Source organism: Sebastes fasciatus, chromosome 16, assembly GCF_043250625.1.
Source record: "Sebastes fasciatus isolate fSebFas1 chromosome 16, fSebFas1.pri, whole genome shotgun sequence".
In the NCBI taxonomy this organism is placed as follows: domain Eukaryota; kingdom Metazoa; phylum Chordata; class Actinopteri; order Perciformes; family Sebastidae; genus Sebastes; species Sebastes fasciatus.
In genome coordinates, this window is record NC_133810.1 from 19,652,236 (window position 1) to 19,676,537 (window position 24,302).

The following is a 24,302-nucleotide window of genomic DNA, read 5'->3' on the forward strand; positions in this document are numbered from 1 at the left end:
ATGAACAATCTGAGGTGACTGAGAGGTTAGGAAGAAGTCATATCACATCATGAAAAGGTGTCTGATTTACAAGCTGTTCATCAGCAAATGGATTTTAGCACAAGCCTGCATGGATTTTCTCAGGGATCTCAGCAATTCCAGCAAGACTTGTAAATGAAGGATTAATGACAACATGCCTCATTCATCTCAAGGAGACCGGAATCTGATCTTAATCTGAACTTTAAAACGTTTTTGTCATGCTCTGGACTTGCAACAACTTGACTCAAGAGCACGCTCAAATTAAGTCAAACTGTTATCAATCTCATCTTGGTGTCTGATCACTCTATGATTTCCCAGAGTGTTGTTGTTAATTGTACCTTGAGCGACCACTCATTGATTTATTGTACAAGAAAAAAGCCTCATTCAAGGACCACAATACAATCAAAATTAGATTAGTCAAGAACTACAGTCGATATTAATTTATTGAGCACATAAAGTCATTAGACTGGTCTTCAGTGATATGTACTGATGTTGATAAAACATAGAAGCACTTCAAATGTTTGTTCTTAAAGCTCATGGACTTGGTTGCTTTTATTAAAACAAGAGGAAAACAGAGATCCTAACCATGTATGAATAGTAATACTTTAACAAAAGAAACAAAGGCTTTTAAGTTTATAGGAAGTCTAAAGATCAGGTTTACTTGAATAATCACAAGAAACTGAGAAATATGGTGCAAAAGATGACCAGAGAGAATAAAAGGGCATTTTTCTGTCATAAAATAACTGCATACAAAAGTAACCCAAAGAAACTTTGGCAGTGTCTGTAAGAAATAGGGAACAGCAAAAAGCTCAAGACTAAGGCAAATAATATCTGTCTCAATATTAATGGTGAGCTTTCCTCTGATTGACCCAAGGTTGCAGAGAAGTTTAATATTTTTTCACATCTGTAGCCAAACCACTAGTAGATAAACTGCCAGGCAATCTAGAAATGTATGATAAAAAAAATCAATGTTTTAGAAACTATTCGCAACTTGGTGCGGTGGCGGACTCATTTGGCCTGTCTATGGTTCCACAGGATAAGATGTTAAAGCTATTGAAATATTTTAAGCAACTATAGACTAGATAAAATGCCTGCCAGATTTCTGAAAGATGCTGTTGAACATATTGCACCATATCTCACTCATGTTTTGGGCTGGACCGCAGAGGTCCCAGAAGGCCAGCCCTACAAACATAAAAGTCTGTCATTGAGTGACTGACTGAGTGATGAAGTTATACGATAGGTCTGCTGAGTGTTGGAGTTTCCTCATTGGCTATTACTCTTTCAAAATGAAAAGGCGGGAAACAGTCCTTTATGCAAATGAGCCCGTCCAGTATGACATGTCCAGCTCACGAAACTTGGACCAAGCTGTCAAACAAGGCGAGATGTTTTCAGAAGTAGATTTTGGTGGATTGTTTAGATAGAATAAAGACTGCCATGTTGTGTCCTGTTTGCAACGGCAAGCAGAGAACCAGGGACCAATCAGTTGCATTCCACAATAGGTTATACATCACCGCTTGAATGGCCAGTTGACTAGAGCAGTGCGTCCCTTAGTGTCCTCGCCGGACCTGGTGGACATGTACTGCTGGATTTAACTGACTGACTATTTGTATAACAATTTAGCCACAAATTCACGGACTGACCATACACGGTCCAGCCATATACTCGGTTCTGACCGAGTCTCGTTAAACTCTCCATTGAGTCCCAAAAGATTTGAAACATGCCAGGGTCATTCCTTTATATAAGAAAGGGAGCAGGTTGGAAGAGGACAATTATCGACCAGTTTCCATTTTGGGAGTCATATCAAAAGTCTTGGAGAAAATATTACATGAGCAAATTAACAGCTACATTTGCAAAACTGACTTGTATAAAATGCAATCTGGTTTTAGAGAGTCCCACTCAACAAATACATGTTCATGATTTCTATTTGATTGCATAAGGAATGAGCAAATTCTGTGGCATAGTACTTTTAGACCTCCAGAAAGCCACTGTTGACCATCAGATTGTGCCTACTAAATTAAAAGCTTTGTGTTTTAATAGCATGATTTGAGTGGATTCCGTCATATCTGCCTGATAGATGTCAAAGAGTTGATATTGACAGCACTTTATCTAAGGCCAGAGTAATCAACTACAGGGATGCGACAGGGAAGTGCTTCAGGTCCTTTGCTCTTTCTGTTATACGTTAATGACATGACTCTGTTTGTAAATGTAGTATTTTTCTTTATGCAGACGACTCCGCTTTATTGGTTTCCCACAAGGACAAAGACATTGTTGAGAACCAGTTAAGTGATGAGTTGACAAACTGATTGAAAATAAATTGTCTTTGCACCTTTGAAAAACATAATCTATATTATTTAGTTAAAAAATAAGGTTGACTAGGTACTCGGAGCTCAGTATCACAGTGGGAGACACTCAGATTGCTGCCAAAACAAGTGTTGAATACTTGGGCTGTGAGTTGGACAGATCCCTGAGTGGAGAGATTATGGGAGTAATAAGATTTATTACCAAGGTGAACCAAAAAATCAAATTCCATGCGTGTGAGGCCCAATTTTTGCAAAAGGAAACTCTGAAAATGTTAGCCTTAGTAACCTCAGGTACAATAGCACCCCCATGGGGATTAAAACTAATCTTCATACAGCTCAAAATAAACCAGTGGTGGTACTGGAACTTTGCCCCATGTCTCACGTTAGCCCTTCCCAAATCAAGGAAATGGTTGACGGTAGAAAATAGGGTACGCAGCTGAAATTGAGACTTGCACATAAGATCTTCCAAGGTAATGGCCCAAGGTATTTTAAGAATTAACAATTTATGCTAGTTAGGGACTCTCATGGATATTTCATTTAGAGGCAGGGCCACAGACATTGTGTCATGTAGATGTAAGACGTGTTCTGGACAAAATACCTTTCTGTGACAGCGGCAGAGAGGAATAGACTTCCAGTAGAGATCAAATAGGTTTAAACATGCATGTGGGAAATGATTATCTGACCAAAATGAGAGAATGACTTACTGTAGAAATGTATGTGGGTGTACGTATGTACATATGTCTATTAGTATGTGTGTATGCACGTAATGCTTGTAGGTAGGCCTATGTGTGCTCAGAGGATGTAGACTTTGGAATGTGTGTAGGCATGTATGTAATGTAGCTCATGTGATAGTACAGGATACCTTAGTCATCTGTAACTTGTATTGCTGTTAGGGCTGTCAATCGTTTAAAATACTTAATCGCGATTAATCGCAAATTAATCACACATTTGGCAAGTATTTAATACTCTTATCAACATGGGAGTGGACAAATATGCTTGCTTTATGCAAATTTATGTATATATTTATTATTGGAAATCAATTAACAACACAAAACAATGACAAATATTGTCCAGAAACCCTCACAGGTACTGCATTTAGAATAAAAAAAATACTGAAATCATAATATGGCAAACTCAAGCCCAACAACAACAGCTGTCAGTGTGTCAGTGTGCTGACTTGACTATGACTTGCTCCAAACTGCATGTGATTATCATAAAGTGGGCATGTCTGTAAAGGGGAGACTCGTGGGTACCCGTAGAACCCGTTTTCATTCACATATCTTGAGGTCAGAGGTCAAGAGAACCCTCTGAAAATGGCCATGTCAGTTTTTCCTCGCCAAAGTTTGAAGCATTATTTAACCTCCTTCGCGACAAGCTAGTATGACATGGCTGGTACCAATGGATTCCAAAAAGCCAGTTACAACCTAAAAATCCCAAGTTACATTAATTCGTTAAAGAAACTAGTGGCGTTAAAACAAATTTGTGTTAATACATTATTATCGCAATAACTTTGGTAAGCCCTAATTGCTATATTTGTCTTTCTGGAAAGAGGACCACAATGGAAATAATCATTTTACTTTATGTGTTATCCTCAACATTTTCACAATATACAGTGTATCGTCTGTTATATCTGTTATTATCTGTTTAAGCAGACACTATTGCTTTACCATCCACCTGCTAGACACTGTATGAGCAGGTGGATACATTTGAATCTGGTTTAAATCAATGCTTTAAATCAAAACTGTCACTTCACATTTTATATTAAAGTGAATTTGATAGTAAAAGCTAGCTAATTGTGTATTCCATGTATCTGGATGTTGCATGGATGATGCATCTGTATGTATCAGCAGCAGCGAAGGTACAGGGTCAAAACATGTAAACAAGTGTGGGTGCCCTCATAAAATATAAAGAGCATCTACAACATAGCTTGATAAGTGCTGTAATTACTGTTTGATGAAGAGATAAAGTAAGTCAGATAAAGAGACCAGGCGAATGATAACTACAGTAAATGATACATGTTTCATGCTAGGAAATAGTTATAATACATTATGTGCTCATTGACCTGACAAGAAAGTATCTGTGCGTTTTATGATGGATAATGTGAATTCCTGTTCAAAATCATGATAAAACTGTTGTCATTTGTTTACGTCTGTGAATGCAAAGCTTCATCATACTTTGTAAATTAGGCTACTTATCTGTGATTTAAGAGTAAAGCAGATGTCTTTAATAAATCTTTCCTCCTTCCTTCCTGGTTTCTGTTTGCCTACTGCGCTATTTTGAAAAATGAATGAGTTTCTGTGCGGAGGGGTGGGGAGGAGGGTTAGACTGGCTGTGGTAAGAGGAGGAATCTAAATCTTCATACTGGGGATGATACTTTAAAAATCTAAAAATAACAATATATAGCAAATAACTCTTTCTTTTTCTTTCTGTCTCTTTTACCAGCTGGGACCACGTACATCTTTGGGAAAGGGGGGGCTCTCATCACATTCACCTGGGCCCCCAACGAGCGACCGAGCACCCGGGCCGACCGGTTAGCCGTGGGCTTCAGCACTCAGCAGAAGGACGCCATCTTGGTGCGAGTGGAGAGCACCCATGGGCTCGGAGACTATCTTCAGCTGCACATAGTAAGTACAGGAAGCAGAGTTTGGGGCTTTAAGCATAAATGTCACAAAAAACTGGAAGATTGGTCACAGCAGTGTGATGGATAAAAATAACAGATAAAAAGGAGATTAAAAATCAAATATGTTATTCATACTGTATATGATTTAAGGCAATCCTATGAATTTTTGAGCACTTTCCTTTTCTGGTTTCCAAATCCAGAAATCAGGAAACTACTTACATTTCCCAAATTTGGAGACAATAAATGTAGGAATGATAATGTAGAGAGATACTGTATGTCTTGCCATATATTTTAGTTTCTTTCAGATTTATCAACAAGACAATTGTGCATAATAACCGCATCATGCATCCACAAACTCAAAATCATGCTTTAAAGGAACAGTATGTAACATTTCGGAGGATCTATTAGCAGAAATGGAATATATTATTCATAAATATGTTTTCTTTAGTGTATAATCACCTGAAACTACATAGGGAGCGGGTCCTCTTCACGGACTCCGCCATGTTGCTCCGCCATGTTTCTACAGTAGTCCAGGACAGACAGACCAAACACTGGCTCTAAAGAGAGCCGTTTGCGTTTTTTAAATTACCTGAAGGCCACCATAGTTCTCTGACATGCTTGTGAAACTGCGGTAACCGTGGTACCGCCAGCCGTTGTCTGACTTCCGTTGCTCCTAAAGTACTATTATTATGGTAAGGATGGCCTCTGAGCGAGATGAACGGCGTTACCACGGTTTTGTTCTGAGCAGCTCACATTACCGCAGTCTTGGAAAGCGAGGAGTGAGCGAAGGGGTATTCAGTTGGTTGCAATCTGCAACCACACTCCTAGTTGTTGCTAAATCCTACACACTGTACCTTTAAGTATTTGAGAGTAAACATCATTACCTGTACAACAAGGCACAAATGACCCAAAATAGCACTTGTGGTTATTTCTCTTGTGCTATTTAATGTATTACTCTGTGAATGTAGACCCAAAGATGCATCATATTTATGATTGTGTCATAAAAAACAAACACAAAATCCTTAGATCTCATGAAAATCAGGACGATTTGAAGTGGGCAGCTAACTGGAACAGTGGAAACTAGTCCACTCTGTCTGCAAACACAAGATAACAAACGTTCGGATAATTTTCTACCATTGTCTACATAATGCCTGAGCAAATTTAATGAGCAATATTTTCCAGTGTTTGGAAGTAAGCAGCTGGTGACTAACATTGAAAAATACATTTCTTCAGTTGATATTTATTTGGCTCTGTAGCTATTTGGGCTAGTGGAACTGAAAATAGAATGTCATAGAAGCGTTTTCAGGAGTAATCATGTAAATGTTGTAAATGAAAAGGGGAAGGAAAGACCGCAAGTTTTGTAGAAAGTTTTTTCTCCAAAATTAGGGAATTACCATAATTTCACCCTAGATATGTTGATGAAGGCACAAAAAGGCTTTGTGGTAGAGTACTGATGCTACAATCTTGATTAAATGAAAGAAGAGAGTAATATAAATAAACCTCTTATGGTCTATGTCTTACATTTTTAACTTGAATGTGCCATTATTCTAACTTGGCACGGCATTGATCACAGCTTGTATGATTCACTGATTAATGGCATCTGAGTCCAAAATAGGAACAAATAAATTATTACCACAACGAGATACAATAGATCACAAGTCAGTAGACTAAGAGATGTTTTCTGGTGATAAAACACGTGAGGCTGTTGGTGGAACCGAGTGACTCCTCAGCAGCTGTCAGCAACTGTGTCTTTTCTAGAGGGAAATCAGCCTTTTTAGCATGTAGCCACAGGACAGATGTGCTATGATGAAGACCAGAGGGGAGATCTGTCAAACGTCTGCGTGTGGTGTAATAATTAAAACACACCTGTTGTCAAAGCACAGGATAAAAATCGCAACTGGAGTTAGACCTTTATTAGACACTTTGTTGTAACCACCTGAACAAAGCTTCATAAAAACACAGATCTTGTCCTCAACAGCAGAGCATTATCTGCATATAATATTCATAAATTATTTCTAAACTGCACTGAAATGTTCATCTATTTCAAAACATCTTAATGCAGAAAAAGGAGTACCTCCAACTATTTTGAGCAATGTACTGTATATCGATTAAAATATTTAATCACGATTAATCACGATTGTCCATAGTTAATCACGATTAATCACAAAATGTTATCCGTTCAAAATGTACCTTAAAGGGAGATTTGTCAAGTATTTAATACTCTTATCAACACGGGAGTGGACAAATATGCTTGCTTTATGCAAATGTATGTATACACACGTGGACAAAATTGTTGGTACCCTTCCGTTAAAGAAAGAAAAACCCACAATGGTCACTGAAATAACTTGAAACTGACAAAAGTAATAATAAATAAAAATGTACTGAAAATTAACTAATGAAAATCAGACATTGCTTTTGAATTGTGGTTCAACAGAATGATTTTAAAAAACAAACTAATGAAACTGGCCTGGACAAAAATGATGGTCCCCCTAGAAAAGATTGAAAATAATTTGACCATAGGGACATATTAAACTAAGGTGTGTCCTGTAATTAGTATCACAGATATCTTCAAACTTGTAATCAGTCAGTCTGCCTATTTAAAGGGTGAAAAGCAGTCACTGTGCTGTTTGGTATCATGGTGTATACCACACTGAACATGGACCACAGAAAGCTAAGGAGAGAGTTGTCTCAGGAGATTAGAAAGAAAATTATAGACAAGCATGTTAAAGGTAAAGGCTATAAGACCATCTCCAAGCAGCGTGATGTTTCTGTGACTACAGTTGCACATATTATTCAGAAGTTTAAGGTACACGGGACTGTAGCCAACCTCCCTGGACGTGGCCGCAAGAGGAAAATTGATGACAAATTGAAGAAACGGATAATACGAATGGTAACCAAAGAGCCCAGAACAACTTCCAAAGAGATTAGCGGTGAACTCCAAGGTCAAGGTGGAGGAGGACACCAAATCATAAAAAAACGAGACTGGAATTTCCCAAATGCATATTGACAAGCCACAAAGCTTCTGGGAGAATGTCCTTTGGACAGATGAGACAAAACTGGAGCTTTTTGGCCAGTCACATCAGCTCTATGTTCACAGACGCAAAAATGAAGCATACAAAGAAAAGAACACTGTACCTAATGTGAAACATGGAGGAGGCTCGGTTATGTTCTGGGGCTGCTTTGCTGCATCTGGCATTGGGTGTCTTGAGTCCGTGCAGGGTACAATGAAATCTCAAGACTATCAAGGCATTCTGGAGCGAAATGTGCTGCCCAGTGTCAGAAAGCTTGGTCTCAGTCGCAGGTCATGGGTCCTCCAACAGGACCCAAAACACAGCTAAAAACACCCAAGAATGGCTAAGAACAAAACATTGGACTATTCTATGAGCCCTGATCTAAATCCTATTGAACATCTGTGGAAGGAGCTGAAACATGCATTCGGAGAAGGCACCCTTCAAACCTGAGACAGCTGGAGCAGTTTGCTCACGAGGAGTGGGCCAAAATACCTGTCGACAGGTGCAGAAGTCTCATTGAGAGTTACAGAAATCGCTTGATTGCAGTGATTGCCTCAAAAGGTTGTGCAACAAAATATTAAGTTAAGGGTACCATCATTTTTGTCCAGGCCAGTTTCATTAGTTTGTTTTTTAAAATGATTCTGTTGAACCACAATTCAAAAGCAATGTCTGATTTTCATTAGTTAATTTTCAATACATTTTTATTTATTATTACTTTTGTCAGTTTCAAGTTATTTCAGTTTTTCTTTCTTTAACGGAAGGGTACCAACAATTTTGTCCACGTCTGTATATTTATATTGGAAATCTATTAACAACACATAACAGTGACAAATATTTTCCAGAAACCCTCACAGGTACTGCATTTAGCATAAAAAATATACTCAAATCATGACATGGCAAACTCAAGCCCAACAGGCAACAACAGCTGTCAGTGTGTCAGTGTGCTGACTTGACTATGACTTGCCCCAAACTGCATATGATTATCATAAAGTGGGCATGTCTGTAAAGGGGAGACTTGTGGGTAACCATAGAACCCATTTTCATTCACATATCTTGAGGCCAGAGGTCAAGGGACCCCTTTGATAATGGCCATGACAGTTTTTCCTCGCCAAAAAAACTCCTTGGCGACTTCAGAAAGATCAATTGCGTTAATGTGTTAAAATAATTAGTGGTGTTAAAACAAATTTGCGTTAGTGTGTTATTATCGCATTAACTTTGTCAGTATACAGTATATATATATATATATATTAAAATATGCAAATCATATATAATAATAATAATGAATCAAAGGTGACATCACACTCATCATTTGTAGTGTCTTCCAGTCCAATCTAGTACATATTTTGATATTAACTAATATTCAGTTCATTGCGTTTACTATTTCAAGTTAATGTTTTAACTGTGGCCCTCAAAAGAGGGAAGCTAAGGTAGTATAATATGGACACTAATGTCCAAAAATGGAAGCTGAAACATATTGTGTAGTATGTAACAACAAATGTTTGTATTTGTGCCTGGTTTGAGAGTCTGGCTGCTGCACTTATCAGTTACTAGACATGTATGGTACAAATATCCTCCCTTGGATGTGGTTCAAACTGTCTCATTTAAATTGTATTTCCAGTTTTAAAAGTGTGAAACTGACCTCGCCAGCCTTGGACTGTTGTTAGTAAATGCAAAAACTGCTGCCTGCGTGCAAAGCCAGCTGAAAAGATTTTTTTTTTTCAGCATCTGCCAAGTCCTTGCACCCTGACAGATTGCTTAGTTTGACACTTTATTACTGCTCAGCGGAGGGGAATTAAAAAGAGTTCAGAGGGTGTTGAGGTTGTCTTTTTTGGAGTCTCTAACTAAGCTTAATAAAATCGCACCTTGTTTTGCAGAGACCAAGTTGTCATTTATTTATGTATATTTATAGTCATTTATTTAATTTTTTTAAGATTATTTTTGGGGCTTTTTTTCCCTTATTATACAGTTATAGATAGACAGGAAAGGGTAAGAGAGAGGTGACGACATGCAGCATGGCCGCTGCAGTAAGGACTCGGCTTTTGTACATGGGGTGCTACTGGGGGCGCCCGTATTTATTTATTTATTTATTTTACATAATTTATTGGAAGTAACAACAGGTGTACAGAAACATACAAATAGAGCCCAAATGTAAATGATTGTCCCTCCATATTTTGGTATTTTTCTCCCAAAGGATGGCTTTCCGAGCTAGATTGACAATAAGGGGGTTTCTAAGCAGTTCCCAGAACAGATGTGCTCACCATCCAATTGCAGTTTCTTGCAGAAATCTCTAAATGTCAAAGGTTGTTGATACCAAATCACAGCATAGCTTTTTCTATGGTGTTCTTCAAAGTCTGGGTGTCTTAATGTTGTATTTTGGAAGGGTTGTTGATCAACTACCTTTTAAAATCATAATAAATGTGGGGTGTCTTGTAATGAACAGAGCACTTTCACTGTGTTTGAAATGCTCTTGATTGACATATATGACAATTAGAGCAATCAGGATAGAAACGTCACATTAGTCCACCACTAGATAAACCATTTTAGAAAAGATTAGGTTTTTACAGCTGCAAACGCAGCATCTGATTGTCAGAGCTTATAAAGCTTTGTTAAAACACCATATAATGCTGCATTAAAATGGTCACATGGCTAATTGAAACTGTAACTTTGTGGTCGGTACATAAACGAGCTTCAAAGACCAATTATTCTGCACAAAAGAAACAAACCATATTCAGCAGAGTCCATTAGAGAAGCTAATGCTACTTTCACATGTTTATAATGAGTGACTAAAAGCTAAAACAAAAACAGAGGATTAATTGTGCAAAATGATGACAATTAGAAGAAGCAATGTTACACAGCAGAGCTTCAAACTGCAGGAGAAGGGATGATGAAGTTAAACTGATGAGGTTTGGGAGGACCTCAGTGATTTTGTTGATTTTTTTAATGCATTTTTTTGAAAAGGAAAGTCTTTCTCAATAAATACACTGCCTTGTACTACTAAGAATGGATGAATGTGTATATTACAGGAGGATACTTTCAGAGGCAAAGCTCAACCTGCCTTCTGTATGTGCCTCACACACATTTGGATTCCTCGTTTCAAATTTATGATAGATAAGTCAGGTACAAGACTGCGTGCTGTGGTTACTAAATATTATAAGGGAATATTCATTTTGTGATTACAATCTGTGTTTTTCCCATGCACAGCTGAAACACATTTTACAGTCATAACTAGATATTTTCCGATGGAACTCATTTCAGAGAAAATAGGTGCCTTTGATCATTTGGGAAATGCGTTAAGGGTTCAAAGGAATTAGAAAACAGCTCGCATTAAAGTGCATGGAGCAGTTTGAAGTTTTTTTTTAATTATTTATAACGATCTGTCATTTCCATCCAGTAATCTGCTTTAAAAAGAAAGGAAAAGACGCTTGTTTCCCACTCAGGTTTGAAAAAGCACAATTGTTTTTATATACTATGTGCCTTTTATGTTATATGCTATGCTGAGTATGATGAAGAGGCATTTTATCATATGGAAACGGGAACAATAAGAAGTCTCTGAAAACACTATACATGCACCTGCTTCTGAGGAGGATGCTCCAGTAAAGTAAAGAGTCGAGTATATAATGCAGAGAAAGACAGTTGGCTGGTAACAAACTGAGACAGACCGATATGCTTGTCTTCTTAAAAGAATCATGATCTATCCACTCTATGCTCTGTTTAAAAATGCATCAGGAGGCAGCGGCGTCGCATCATATAGAAGAATTGTCAATGCCATAGTGCTTTTTCTTTTTCATCACAATTTAATCCTTATAATAATGAATCCACATAATAATCAGTTCTCCGATATGAATTAGAGGCTGTAGCTGAGATGAGAGTCGAGATTCCACACTGAAAGCTCTGAGCTTCGAACAGGGAATACTCTGAGGAAATGCTTTCTCCATCAGAGCCGATGTCAGAACAACTAGATGGGAGACTGCGTGGCTTTTCATGAAAATGTACCTGACTAGCTTTATACCCAAACACATGGGCATTAAGAAAAAAAGGTGACCTGGAAAGGCCAAGATTTTGTTTACTAAAGCTGGGCTGCAGCGGTGTTGCTTTGCCAGCTGTCAAAAGGTGCTTTGGGGCTGTTTTGTAATCACGCTGTAAGACTGAGTAAGCAGAATAGAAGCAACTCTTTTGTTGACGAGCGTTCTGACCCTGGAGACTTTAATTGTTGTCCAGAGGACATGGGCTGAATTTGACCTGAGGCCGCACAGCCCTGTAGTTTCCTAATGAGTACTCATTGGTTTGCTTCTTGGTAAGAGTGATTAAACCATAGGTGTGCAGAATATAAGTAAGCAAGGGACGTAAGAGAGATTTCATACAGACAATATAGAGTGCTCAAGGGAGGACGTATTTTTGTTGGCCAACCAGGAAGGTAGCATCGCCCTGGGTTCCCTCGACAAAAAGCCAATGGGATTTTTCCATTGTATTTTGGATTACTGCAGAAAATAAGCTCTGTGGCAAACAAATGTTTATGATACTTACATGTTATGTTCAGCAAGATAATCTTTACAAATGAACACCACTTTTATGATTTTTGAACGTTAGGCTGTAAGTGAACTACACCACGGTCACATGGGTATACACAACAAGGCGGACGAGTCGGCATGATGGCATTTAGTAGCCTCATTTAGCAACCGCCTTATTTAAGACACATTAAGGCTTTAAAATTCACAAGTGGGATATTTATTGACGTATTTTACATTGTAGAACAAAACGTTAAAATTTCTTAAACTTGTGTTAACAACAGACCTTATTTCAGGCATCAGGCAAACCCATTAAAAAAAAACATTGACTTCCAGACGAGGGAACCGGAAGTGCTAAAATGCTAACTCATTTCTGGGTTTTAGGATTCATTCCTGTAGCATTCTATAAGGAGTGAATTATATGTATATAAAAAAGGTGATAATATTATGGTTTCTCAAGATACATTTCTATAATAAAATGTGCCACCCTGCTGATTCCCACTAACCTCCAGTAACACTGACTTTAATTAACTCACAGTTTCATAGCGAGAAACTGTGAGCGGGTAGATATTTGCCATGAAGGGGTTTCATCTTCTTTTTGACTGGTGTGAATTTGATTATCCAGCTGCAGTTCATGTGCCATAAAGTAGTCGCACTTTGCCTCCTCCTGGGTTCATGACAACTTTCAAGTGATTACAGAATTCAGAGAGACAATCTAAAGAGCCATCGACTTGTTGCTGACCTTCATTGTGAAGGCTCTGTTTGGAGCTAAAGCTCCTTTATATGAAATAAGTTAATTTCTCAGGCTTAAATTTATATTACTAATGGGACCTTCAAGGTCTCTGAGGACACTTCACACTTCTGTTCTTAACACCAACTGTGTCAGCATGAATAATTATTTTAAATTCAAAAGGTTTCTAGAAGGATTTTACATATGATTAGGGGGTGAGAGCAAAGCTCTGAGACAGGTTTTACATCCCACAATAGCAGCCACCATCAAGGAAAGAAAAGAAGTATTTCTGTCTACATATTTGAATTTCTGGTCTGTCAGTCAGTAATGCAATATTAAAAGTATATGAGAGAAAGGGAACAATTAGTTAAACTAATAGTCCTACTAGTGACCCTCAGATAATTGTAGCAGGTGAACAATTACAGGTTGTGAGTGAAATCAAATATCTCGGGATGTTAATTGACTCACATGTTTAAAAAACCTGTAAAAGGGTCCAGTTCAACCTTGCAAATTTCCGATTCATTAGAAATCACATGTCTCCAGAGGCTGTTTTTACATTCTGTGATTTTCACTCATCTGAACAAGCTGGTCACCGGCTGGTCACCGGCCGACCTTAGTATGGTGAAACCACTGGAATCACTATACAAACTCTAGATAAAAAAATCAAAGCACTTCCATCCCTGCCAAGTTAAAAAAAAAATACCAGATTTTAAGTTGGGATGACCTAATAAGATATGCCAACATCCATGACTTAACTCCACCACCACTTGTAGCCTCTATCAACATCTATAATGTAAATGTAAATCCAATTTTATTGTCCAATTTAGCTACTGCATTTAACCCATCCTATATTAGGAGTAGTGGGCAGCTACTATACAGCGCCCAGGGAGTCGTTTTAGGGGGTCGGTGCCTTGCTCAAGGGCAAACTGGCACCTCTCCAGCTACCAGTCCACACTCCATACTTGGTCTATACAAGCACTTGAACCAGCGACCCCACAGTTCCCCAGTCCAAGTCCAAGCTACTGCTGCCCCGGAGGGGAGATTGCACTATTATCAGTTCCGGAAAAGTGCCTTTAGCCAGTCAACCTGGTCTGTCAGAGGCTCAGTAGAGTGGAATATAATTCCAACTCACATCACATAGATAGATAGATAGATAGATAGATAGATAGATAGATAGATAGATAGATAGATAGATAGATAGATAGATAGATAGATAGATAGATAGATAGATAGATAGATAGATAGATAGATGGCTGGATAGATGATGGATAGATAGATCTTTCAGTAACCAATTAAAACAATGGATGATTAATACATGTCAGCACTAAACTCTCTTTTTGCTGCTGCTATCTAAATTTATATGTCCTGCTTGTTTTCTATGTTGTTCTATATTTATATATGTTGCTACTGCTTTTAACAACTGTGTGCCCTTTTCCAATCTTTAAAACAGCATGCCCTGTTTTTTTGTTTTGCTCTGATGTATTTTAGGAAGCCTTTTGTGTAACACCTTGGCCAAGGACTACAGATGAAAAAATTGCCTTTTGGTTAATTCATTCATTCGTTCATTCATTCTTTTTTTACCATGTGTATTTATTAATTTGCACTGTCCCTTCTCTCAAATAAACTAAACTAAACTTATATTGATATGTGTGTAATATTATGTCGAGAAACACGCTGTGGAAGCCAGGGAGTCCAAATGTGATGCAAGACCCACTGTGGGAGATATTTATGTCTATAAGGCTAGTAAATATTGTGTACACCGAGGGCCAGCAGGATTTCATTTCAATAAAACACTATACCAGCCAATTTCACTGTTTACTTCCTCTCCTCTCTTTGGTTGGAGGTGTGATATACCGTAGTGCAACCAGCTGCGGGAGGAGAGATTGTTTGGATAGAACTCTTGGCCCTTGATACCGCACAGCTGAATGATATGAGGGAAGCCTGAAAGTCGCTTTTTATTAATGTTGTGTAATGTTAATGAGGTTTTAACTATGTGCACAACATGCTATTGTGCATGACATGTACTGTACAATAGCCACTTAACTGCCTGTTAAATGAGTACCAATGAATTACAGTGTAATTTGGTTTGTCGACCTTTACTTTTAGTGTACCTTTACCTTCAGGCTGTGTCATACTGTAATGATTGAGTCTTCTACTTTATGTTATTTGTATTTTCATCATAGTTATAAAGGTAATTGCAGTCCAACAGTTTGCAGATAGTCAGCAGAGTTAAAGTGCAATGTTGTGCTCCTTCAGATTCGTGTGCTGTTTCTCACAATGTCACCACACATTAGCACTTTGACCTTGTGTTGTATTTAGAGAGACTGCAAGGCAGCGAATGTGCAAAGGCCAGACAGGCACAGACACCCCACACAGTTTGGTTTCCAATGTTTCTTATTAGTGCCACCCAAAGGCTGGCTTGAGAAGCATCTTTGATCTTTGAGGAAGGTTGGCAGGAGCAGGGAGAGGCTGACAGGGAGTTGGTCAACCAAAAGAGAAGCAGAAGGATTCTGTCAAGAGTCATCCACATCAGGAAACCTGAGCTGACTGCTGAGGGGGAACGATGCTGAACCCTAAAGAAAGAACGAAACATACTGTCCATGTCACAAAAGATACGCTTTTTCACCGCTAAAACAAGGTCTCTGGCTCGACAACCCTGAAGTAGACGGAAACTCTATATAGTCTGCATATTTTGAGTGAATATGTAGTGAACTATTTGTTTCACATTCTTTGTTTTCAACCTGCAGGATCAAGGAAAAATCGGTGTCATCTTCAACGTGGGGACAGATGACATCACCATCGATGAGCCTGCTGTCATGGTAAATGACGGCAAGTACCATGTAGTGCGCTTCACACGCAGCGGTGGTAATGCCACTCTCCAGGTGGACAACCATCCGGTCATTGAGCGTTATCCCCCAGGTAAGACTGATGGGACAGACTATGTGGTTATATGATGCATAGAGAGATGGCATGGAGCATCTGGATAAGTGAGAGAGGATTGCATGTCTGCCTATCAAACATAAATCCTTGAATGAGCACTTGTGAAATGTACTGTTTGCAAAAAAACTGATTGGCAATTTACCCAGTGGCCCATTTTAATTCAGTTTTCCTGTCTAGTTATTTTATCACTCTATAAGCTATCTGTTAAGTTGCCACACACATACAACTGGACATGCCATATTGCATAAACAATATAATAATCTGAACTTAATAAATTTGCCTCAAGCTGTCTTGCTAAGTATATCTAGCAATGAAAGAATCTCCATCAGCCGCTTGTCCTTTTTGCAGCCAGTTTGGCAGACAGATGGGGAAAGATGTAGCAGATGAGAAAAATATCTTAATTTACAGTAAATTAAAACAGAATCTTCCCTCTAAAATTGGCTTGTCATGAGTTTGTTTGGGAAATGCATATGTGGCCCAAGCTGCATTTCTAAACGTTTCCAAAATATGTAATACTTATGTGGTTCAAGTACTATATACTGTAAGTCTAAAATAAGATGTATTTGTTGTTTATCTACCAACCTCTGGTCTAAAGAGACAGTGTTAACTAACCAGGGTGAATATGTTACTATAAATCTAGCTGATAAATTCTTGTTGACATTAACAATTTTGTAGTGAACGTGCTTAAATTTGCATTCATCTGTCCTCTGGTGAACACTAACAAGGTGACCTTTCCATGAAGTCTGTTTTACATAAACAGATTGGCTCAATTTATACTGTATTCTTTCAGGGCTCAGCTCTATAATGAACAAGTCATATATGTGTTTTATATTTCAGTGTTGTTATGTTTGGTGTCCAGGTAACTGTCAGATGCTATCACATAAAATACTGTGCATAGACATAAATATATACATAGTAATGAATTACCCTGCCTGAGGATAAGAGTGGTACATATATTTCAGGTGTCATCATGTCCTAAACAACATATGAAATCATCAGTTCCATATTTGGAAGTTATATTGATACATTATATTCTGGCTTATAGCGTTTAAAAGAATTCAGTCACATGGCTTGTGGCATTGCATATTAAATATTGACTAGATCTGCATAGGCACAAAGGCAAACAAACAAAATCAAGACTATATTGTACAAGCACACAAGGAGAAGATCCAATTTGCACACAGATTTTCATGATCCAAAAAGGTTTAAAGCTCACCTACCTTTGTACACTCATACCTAATGTAGTAATGCACATAGACCAAAAAACCCACATACATAATGTGATCACGACCGGCTGTGCTTTAACCTGCTCTGAACCAATCAACCAATTAACCTTATTTAGAACAGGTGCACCAGCTGGCATAGCGGGAGGAAACCAACTCCCCTCTCTGCCTCCAGCTGGTGCTCAAAGCACACACACACATGCCACAGTTGTACATAAATCAAAAACTGTGTAATGGTGATGGCCATGCTTGTAGTGTATGCACTCTATGTCAAGCTCCCACTCAGTAATCAGTGTTTTTTTTTAAAATTCTAATGGTAAATTACTAAAGTGCATAGCAGCAATCATAAACACAGGTACTTTTGTTGTAAAGCAGTGGTTCTCAACCTTTTTAGGGCCAGCAACCCCCTTTCTATTATCCAGGTCCCTTACTGCCCCCCATCAATTAAAATGTAGGCTAATTGTCTCCCCTGAATATTAATGTTGATTATTATTCTGTGTTATATCATTAAAAAAGCATGACATTGAATGCCAAATAACAAAAGATCCAGGGGCCTCATGTATAAAAGACTGCGCAGCTTTCACACTGGAAGATGGCGTACTCACAAAATTGGAAAAGTACGTACGCACAGAAATTTTCACATGTACAAAACCGTGCGCACGCCTGTTCCTGCGCACCTTTCCTTTATACATCCCAATTGACGTGAAATTGAGCGCAGCTGCACGTGCCACTTGGTCCGCCTTGTCTCCTCCCATTAATAACTATGCAAATGACTATAAACACGCGCCATGCTGTCACCTATTGTCCAAATAACAACGGCAAATCACGCTGGAAAAGGAACAAAAAAGAAGAATTTCACAGAGTGAAATTGAAGTGTTTGTTACTGAGGTGGAAGCTAGAAAACATATTTAATTTGATGGTCTTTCATCAGGAACCAGTAACAAACGCAACGCGTCTCCACAGCAGCTGACTGTGCGCTCCCGAAGGCTTCCGAAGGCTTCCGAAGGCTTCCGAAGGCGCGCGGTCAGCTGCGCCCCGTGCCTCGACTGCTGAGGGGCGCCGGTCTGGCCGCGTCCTCACTAAATATATACTATACGCTGTGCTTGAGTCACAGAGAGAGATTGTCAATACAATGAAGGATATACATAGATATATCTATATCTATATCTATATATATGCAACGAATTAAAAAGAATGAATGACGTTCTTGGTGGGATAAGTCATACAGTAAAAGACCTTGTTGAAAAACAAATGTTTGTCTCAACTTACCTCGTTGCTTTACATTCTGTGTATCGCATCTAAACGGCGCCGTATAGCTGCTGCATTTGGCTCATTGTTAGATGGGCCAGGGTCCGGTTCATCCATCTGTAGCTCCTGGAGCACAGGCTCACCACGCTGGTTTGCCACATTGTGCAGCACGCGATGTTGGTTTTGGCACAGTGGTTAAGGCATGTCATCGCTGGGAAATTAGTTTAAATGTGTTTTTGTTGTGCCTCTCTGATGTTAAACATTATGCGCAAACTAGTTAAGAAATATGTGGATTTTTTTTTTGATCCCACATGAATAAAGCTCAGTAAGTTGAGTGGAAAAATGATTTTTACACATTTAGCGAGTTTCAGTACTTTGTAGATTGACACTGCCAAATGACAGAGTTTGGAGGACGGCCCGCACATTTTCACGACTAGTCTAGAGTTTGCGGCACGGTCCGCACATTCTCACGTCACGTTGATTTTTATACATCCCGGCGTGAGTGTGAAACACAGCGTACGCAACATTTTAGTACGTGCGCACCATTTATACATGAGGCCCCAGTTGTTCATTTGCTAGATCCAGTCGGATGCTTGATTTGTCCGGTCGGTCGGTCGCTCTATCCAGTCAGTCGCTCGCTCCGTCCAGTCGGTCGCTCGCTCTGTCCAGTCAGACACTCGCTCTGTCCAGTCAGTCGCTCACTCTGTCCAGTCGGTCACTCGATCCAGTCAGTCACTCGCTTGATCTAGTCTGTTGTCCGCTCGATCCAGTCAGTTGCTCGCTCGATCCAGTCAGTTGCTCGCTCGATCCAGTCAGTCGCTTGCTTGATCCAGTCGATCAGTCGCTCTATCCAGACGGTCGGTCGCTCTATCCAGTCGGTTGCTCTCTCTATCCAGACAGTCTGTCGCTCTATCCAGCCGGTTGCTCTCTCTATTCAGACGGTCGGTCGCTCTATCTAGTCGGTTGCTCTCTCTATCCAGACGGTCGGTCGCTCTATCCAGACGGTCTGTCGCTCTATCCAGTCAGTTGCTCTCTCTATCCAGACGGTCGGTCGCTCTATCCAGACGGTCGGTTTCTCTCTCTATCCAGACGGTTGCTCTCTCTATCCAGACGGTCGGCTGCTCTATCCAAACGGTCGGTCGCTCTATCCAGTGTGTCGCTCTATCCAGTGTGTCGCTCTATCCAGTGTGTCCCTCGTGAAAAAGCTGCGCACAAGCGATTCAGAAAAAAAGCCTTGTCTTGAGCAGGGAATGCCTCATCGAAAAAAGCTTCAGATGATGATGATGGTAAAAGCAAGTCTAATGATAAAATTGTGAAAAAATGCATTCGAATGTGGGTCTAAACTGGCATTAAAAACAGACACACACACAAACGCCCAATATGTTATTGGGCGTTTGTGTGTGTGTCTGTGTGTGCCCCAACGCCCCGCTTTCAAAAATATTGCTTCCAGCGCCCCCCGATGTTCTCTGAACGCCCCCTTTGAGAGACGCTAAGTGACTGTACATCGTACAGGTGATAATTAAGAGTATAAGGAAACAAAATGGCTTTAAATGGACATAAAACATGTAATATACAACATCTCCTAACATTTGTGTGAGGCAAAAACATAAGGGCACCGCCTGTAGCTCTCCAAAGAATCAATGAATGCTTCACTTATTTTAAAACCTGCTGTATATTAAAGCTTACAGAACAAACATAGTCTACGTAAGCTTCACTTTAATTGTCATGCACAGTCATGTACTGGGCCTGCTTTTCCATGTTGCGCTGTAATCCTAATCCTTTTTATCCATTCATTGTCCTACAACATGGTTGAATTTAAACTGTTATTTATTTCTTTATTAATTTTTACCTAATCATTTACATTTTCATTCATAATATGTGGGTTAAACAAGTTTTCAGATAACCTGTTCCTGATAAACTCTACATGGAACAAGGCACCCGACACACGTAATAATTTATAAATAATGTCAACAACAATTTACTGGTAAAGTCAGAACGTTGTGGCTGATGATTGACAGACCCTCTTTGCTAGATCAGTACAAGACTGAATGAAAAGTATTTATGGTAGTAATATTAAATGCGCAATTCATACTGATAAAGTTTGTATCAAACAGTATATTTCCTGTTTTAGTTTCCATTCGATTAACTACTCTTCTGTGTTTGCATGTGTTCAATAGAGAGCTGAAGTCCTGTCCCACTTGAGAGCAGCTTCTGTCATATCAGCCCTGATTATACAATGTGGTTTTGCATTAAAAAACAATTCATAGATCTTTCCAAAAAGCTGAAATGAGGTACTGGCGTAGAGTAAAATATGTATCCACTACTGGATTTGTTAATAATGTCTGGAAATCTTGTATGAAGAAATTTTTTTAGGATTCAACAAATACAGCTCCCATGAGTTTTTGAGACATGCTGTCAATATTTCATGGGAGCTGCAGTAAATCATCTTAAAAATACATTGTGTAAGAGAAGTGGGGTGAGACTTTGGCCCTCTATAATGACTCCAGTCAAATTTAAAGGCTAATAATGTTTCTGCTGTAATTGTATCACTGTCTAAATGCAACTGTTTAACTGTTTTCCCGATTGTCTTTGTTGAAGTGGTTGATTTTCTTAATGTTTTCTTATGTTAACCTGAATTAACCTCTTTTTTTATACAGTACATAAAATAATTTTACATTTGACTGTAATTGGTATTTACTTAAGATTATGCTTTGCTTAAAAAAATAGCTAAATAACTCTAACTAGTGTAGCACATTATAAATAGCCTAAACATTACTCTAATTAGCATTAACGCTGTAATAACTAGATAACACTAAGTAAAGCACAAGTTTCTTTTAACTCGCAGCTGGGTTAAAATTGATAACTTGTTAAACCTGCTAGCCATTATAACACTGTTTCTAACCATGTGATCTTTCAGCTTGCAGACTTTAACCTTTAATCTGTCTCTCCAAATTCTTTGAAGGACACTATGATAATGAACGACTGGCTATTGCCAGACAAAGAATCCCATACAGACTTGGTCGGGTAGTTGACGAGTGGCTACTCGATAAAGGTAAAAATTAATTGATTAATTAATTAACCCTTGAAATAACCACTAAATAACCTTTCCCCTGGTGCAGTGCCAGAAGATAAGGGTGACAAGGATCGAGTTACCCAGATGTATACATCCGTTTTAATTGGACTTTATATTGGCTATGAATTTTGATGACCACAATGTAGCTTCAAGTGGAATTCAAAATAACTCTCAAAGTGAACAGGTATAGCATACTTGCCATCCTTACACCTTGTGGAAAAGCTGCACCTTAACAAAGATTTTAAACCAATAACTAAAAATACATAACCCTTGTCTAACCCTCTATCGTCCCCCTTAACCACTGTGTAATTAGAGACTGTGTGTAATTATTCTACATAAAAATCATTAAAATGCTGTGTAACATTTACATTAACACCAGTGAAACTAATGTGACAAAAGTTCACCATGCAGGTCTCGTCCCTACAACGGAGTATTAGAGCCACGTTGAGGAAAAAAAAAAATCTGACATTTCAAGTATAAAGTCATAATATTACGAGTAAAATGTCATAGGTTTACGAGAATTAATTTTTTTTAATATTATGAGAATAAATTCATATGTTTACGAGAAAAAAGTCGTAATATTATAAATTAGTAATGACGTGTTATTTTAGAGGGGAAATAGAGCAGCGTGCCACCTGTGTGAAAATGAGGAACATGGAGCATCTTGTGAAGTTATACTTAAGTATAGGTTTCACAAATAACAAAATACTTAATCTTTTGGCACATCAGCACCACATTATCATCAGTATCAGGACCTTGAAAAAAATTGTGCAAGAAACTGAGTTTATTCTGAAGAAAGAACCACACGGAACTAGGGGAAATTGCCTCTTTTGTAGAGGAGGAAATTACTTTTTTCTCGTAAAGTTATGACTTTATTCTCGTAATATTGCTACCTTTTTTTTCTTTAAATAGTTTGACTTTATTCTCATTAAATTTCGATTTTTTTCTCGTAATATTATGACTTTATTCTCGAAATCTCAGAATTTTTTTTCCATCAATGTGGCCCTAATACTCCGTTGTATGTTCCCCATAAACTGAACATTTTAAAATATAATTCCTGGATGTGATCACACCAAATTCATTTATTGCCCCTTTCTTGTCCCTGCAACCTTGTATTGCCTTACCTTGTAATACAACGACCACGTCAGACTCCCAAGTTTTTTTGCTGCGACAAAACAGCCCTGACAGGCTGTTAAAGTAGATCACTGTTTGCAGCCAATAACTTGGCTAATAAGTATTCTCCAGAGATGGGCCCATTACTGCAGTCCTCCTCCTCTGATGTAACACTGCTTATCAGTGAGGCTGCTGACAGTGATGCTGTTAGATACCATTGCCCCTTTCAGGAGGTGAAACAATTGGACTAGGGGGAGCCCAGAGCAGAGCATGTATCAGTGGCCTAATGGCTGATGAAGTCAGCGGAGGGAGGGGTATTCAGCTTTTATTGTCATTAAGCTTTACACAGTCTGAAGTATAGCAAGACTGCCATTTTAATAATGTACCCCTCTCTTCAAAAAGCAGCCATAAGATTTGCATCCTTGCACCATCTGTTCTGGAGTTTAGAGATAAATAAATATCCTGGGAAAACGTCTGCTCTTTTTTCCCTACTGATGAATGGAGAAAAACTCTCTGTTGTCTTGAATTAATGTATTTATTAAAGCACTGGTACCAGGAAGTAGACTCCACGCATCAGATGCTGCTCAGAGTCAGCTTGCTAAGCCCCCCTCACCACTAGCTTAGTTATAGCCAAGCTGCCATGAGAACAAGGTTATAAAGAGGGGTGTCTTCTTCGCTATCTTGTCTTTCTCAAACCACCAAAACCAGTCAGAACCAGTTCCCAAAAAGCATATCTCAAGAAATTAAGACAATCTTTACAGCTGGACAGTCTGAACCTCTCACGTCAAAGGTTGCAAAGCAAAGGGGCATTTCAGTAATTTTCTACCACACAGAACTAGAGTGATAATTCAAAATGACTCCGCCCTATTAAAACACTTAAATAGACATGTAAATATATAACCCTTCTCTGATGGTTGTAACCTGCATGTGTAAAGTCTAAATCATAAACTTCCCCCTTTAAACATCTAATTAAGTTTTAAATAAATTACTAAGTATTAATGTTATAATCACTAAAGCCCACCTGGTTCAAATGATGTTCCTGTAGAAGCTCTCCCGTATGACTTCTCTATGTCTGCTCCACCATTCCCTCCCTTTTTCCACTTCTTTCTTTCTCTGTGTCTCTATCTAACTTTAGGGAGACAGTTGACCATCTTTAACAGCCAGGCAGCCATTAAAATTGGCGGTCATGATAAGGGTCGGCCCTTCCAGGGTCAGATTTCAGGGCTCTACTACAACGGTCTCCAGGTGCTCAAACTGGCAGCAGAAAATGACCCCAGCGTGCAGGTGGAGGGGAACCTGCGTCTTGTCGGGGACTCGCTCTCTGTGTTGACCACCGACACCACCTCTGCCACCCCGCTGGCGGTATCCGATATGTCCACCACAATCATGGAAACCACCACCACCATGGCTACCACCACCACTCGCAGGCAGCGGTCACCCAGCTTGAGGGAGAGCATCTCAAAGGTCAGAAAGAGTATAAAGAAATTTTTGAAGAGAACTGGATGCTAATTTATCGACAGT

General features: G+C 39.0%; 1 protein-coding gene across 10 annotated transcripts in view; it reads left to right on the plus strand.

Annotated features, from left to right (window-relative positions):
- The window catches only part of LOC141752633 (neurexin-2-like), a 204,337-nt gene that overhangs the window by 168,993 nt on the left and 11,042 nt on the right, over positions 1-24,302 (plus strand). For 6 of the 10 annotated variants that reach the window (XM_074610689.1, XM_074610691.1, XM_074610688.1 and 3 more), the window contains 4 exons: positions 4,761-4,942; positions 15,932-16,103; positions 21,558-21,647; positions 23,917-24,245. In XM_074610689.1, the coding sequence (XP_074466790.1) occupies positions 4,761-4,942; positions 15,932-16,103; positions 21,558-21,647; positions 23,917-24,245 (773 nt within the window). The remainder of the gene's footprint in view (positions 1-4,760; positions 4,943-15,931; positions 16,104-21,557; positions 21,648-23,916; positions 24,246-24,302) is intronic. The other 4 variants (XM_074610695.1, XM_074610696.1, XM_074610693.1 and 1 more) reach the window with 1 other exon arrangement.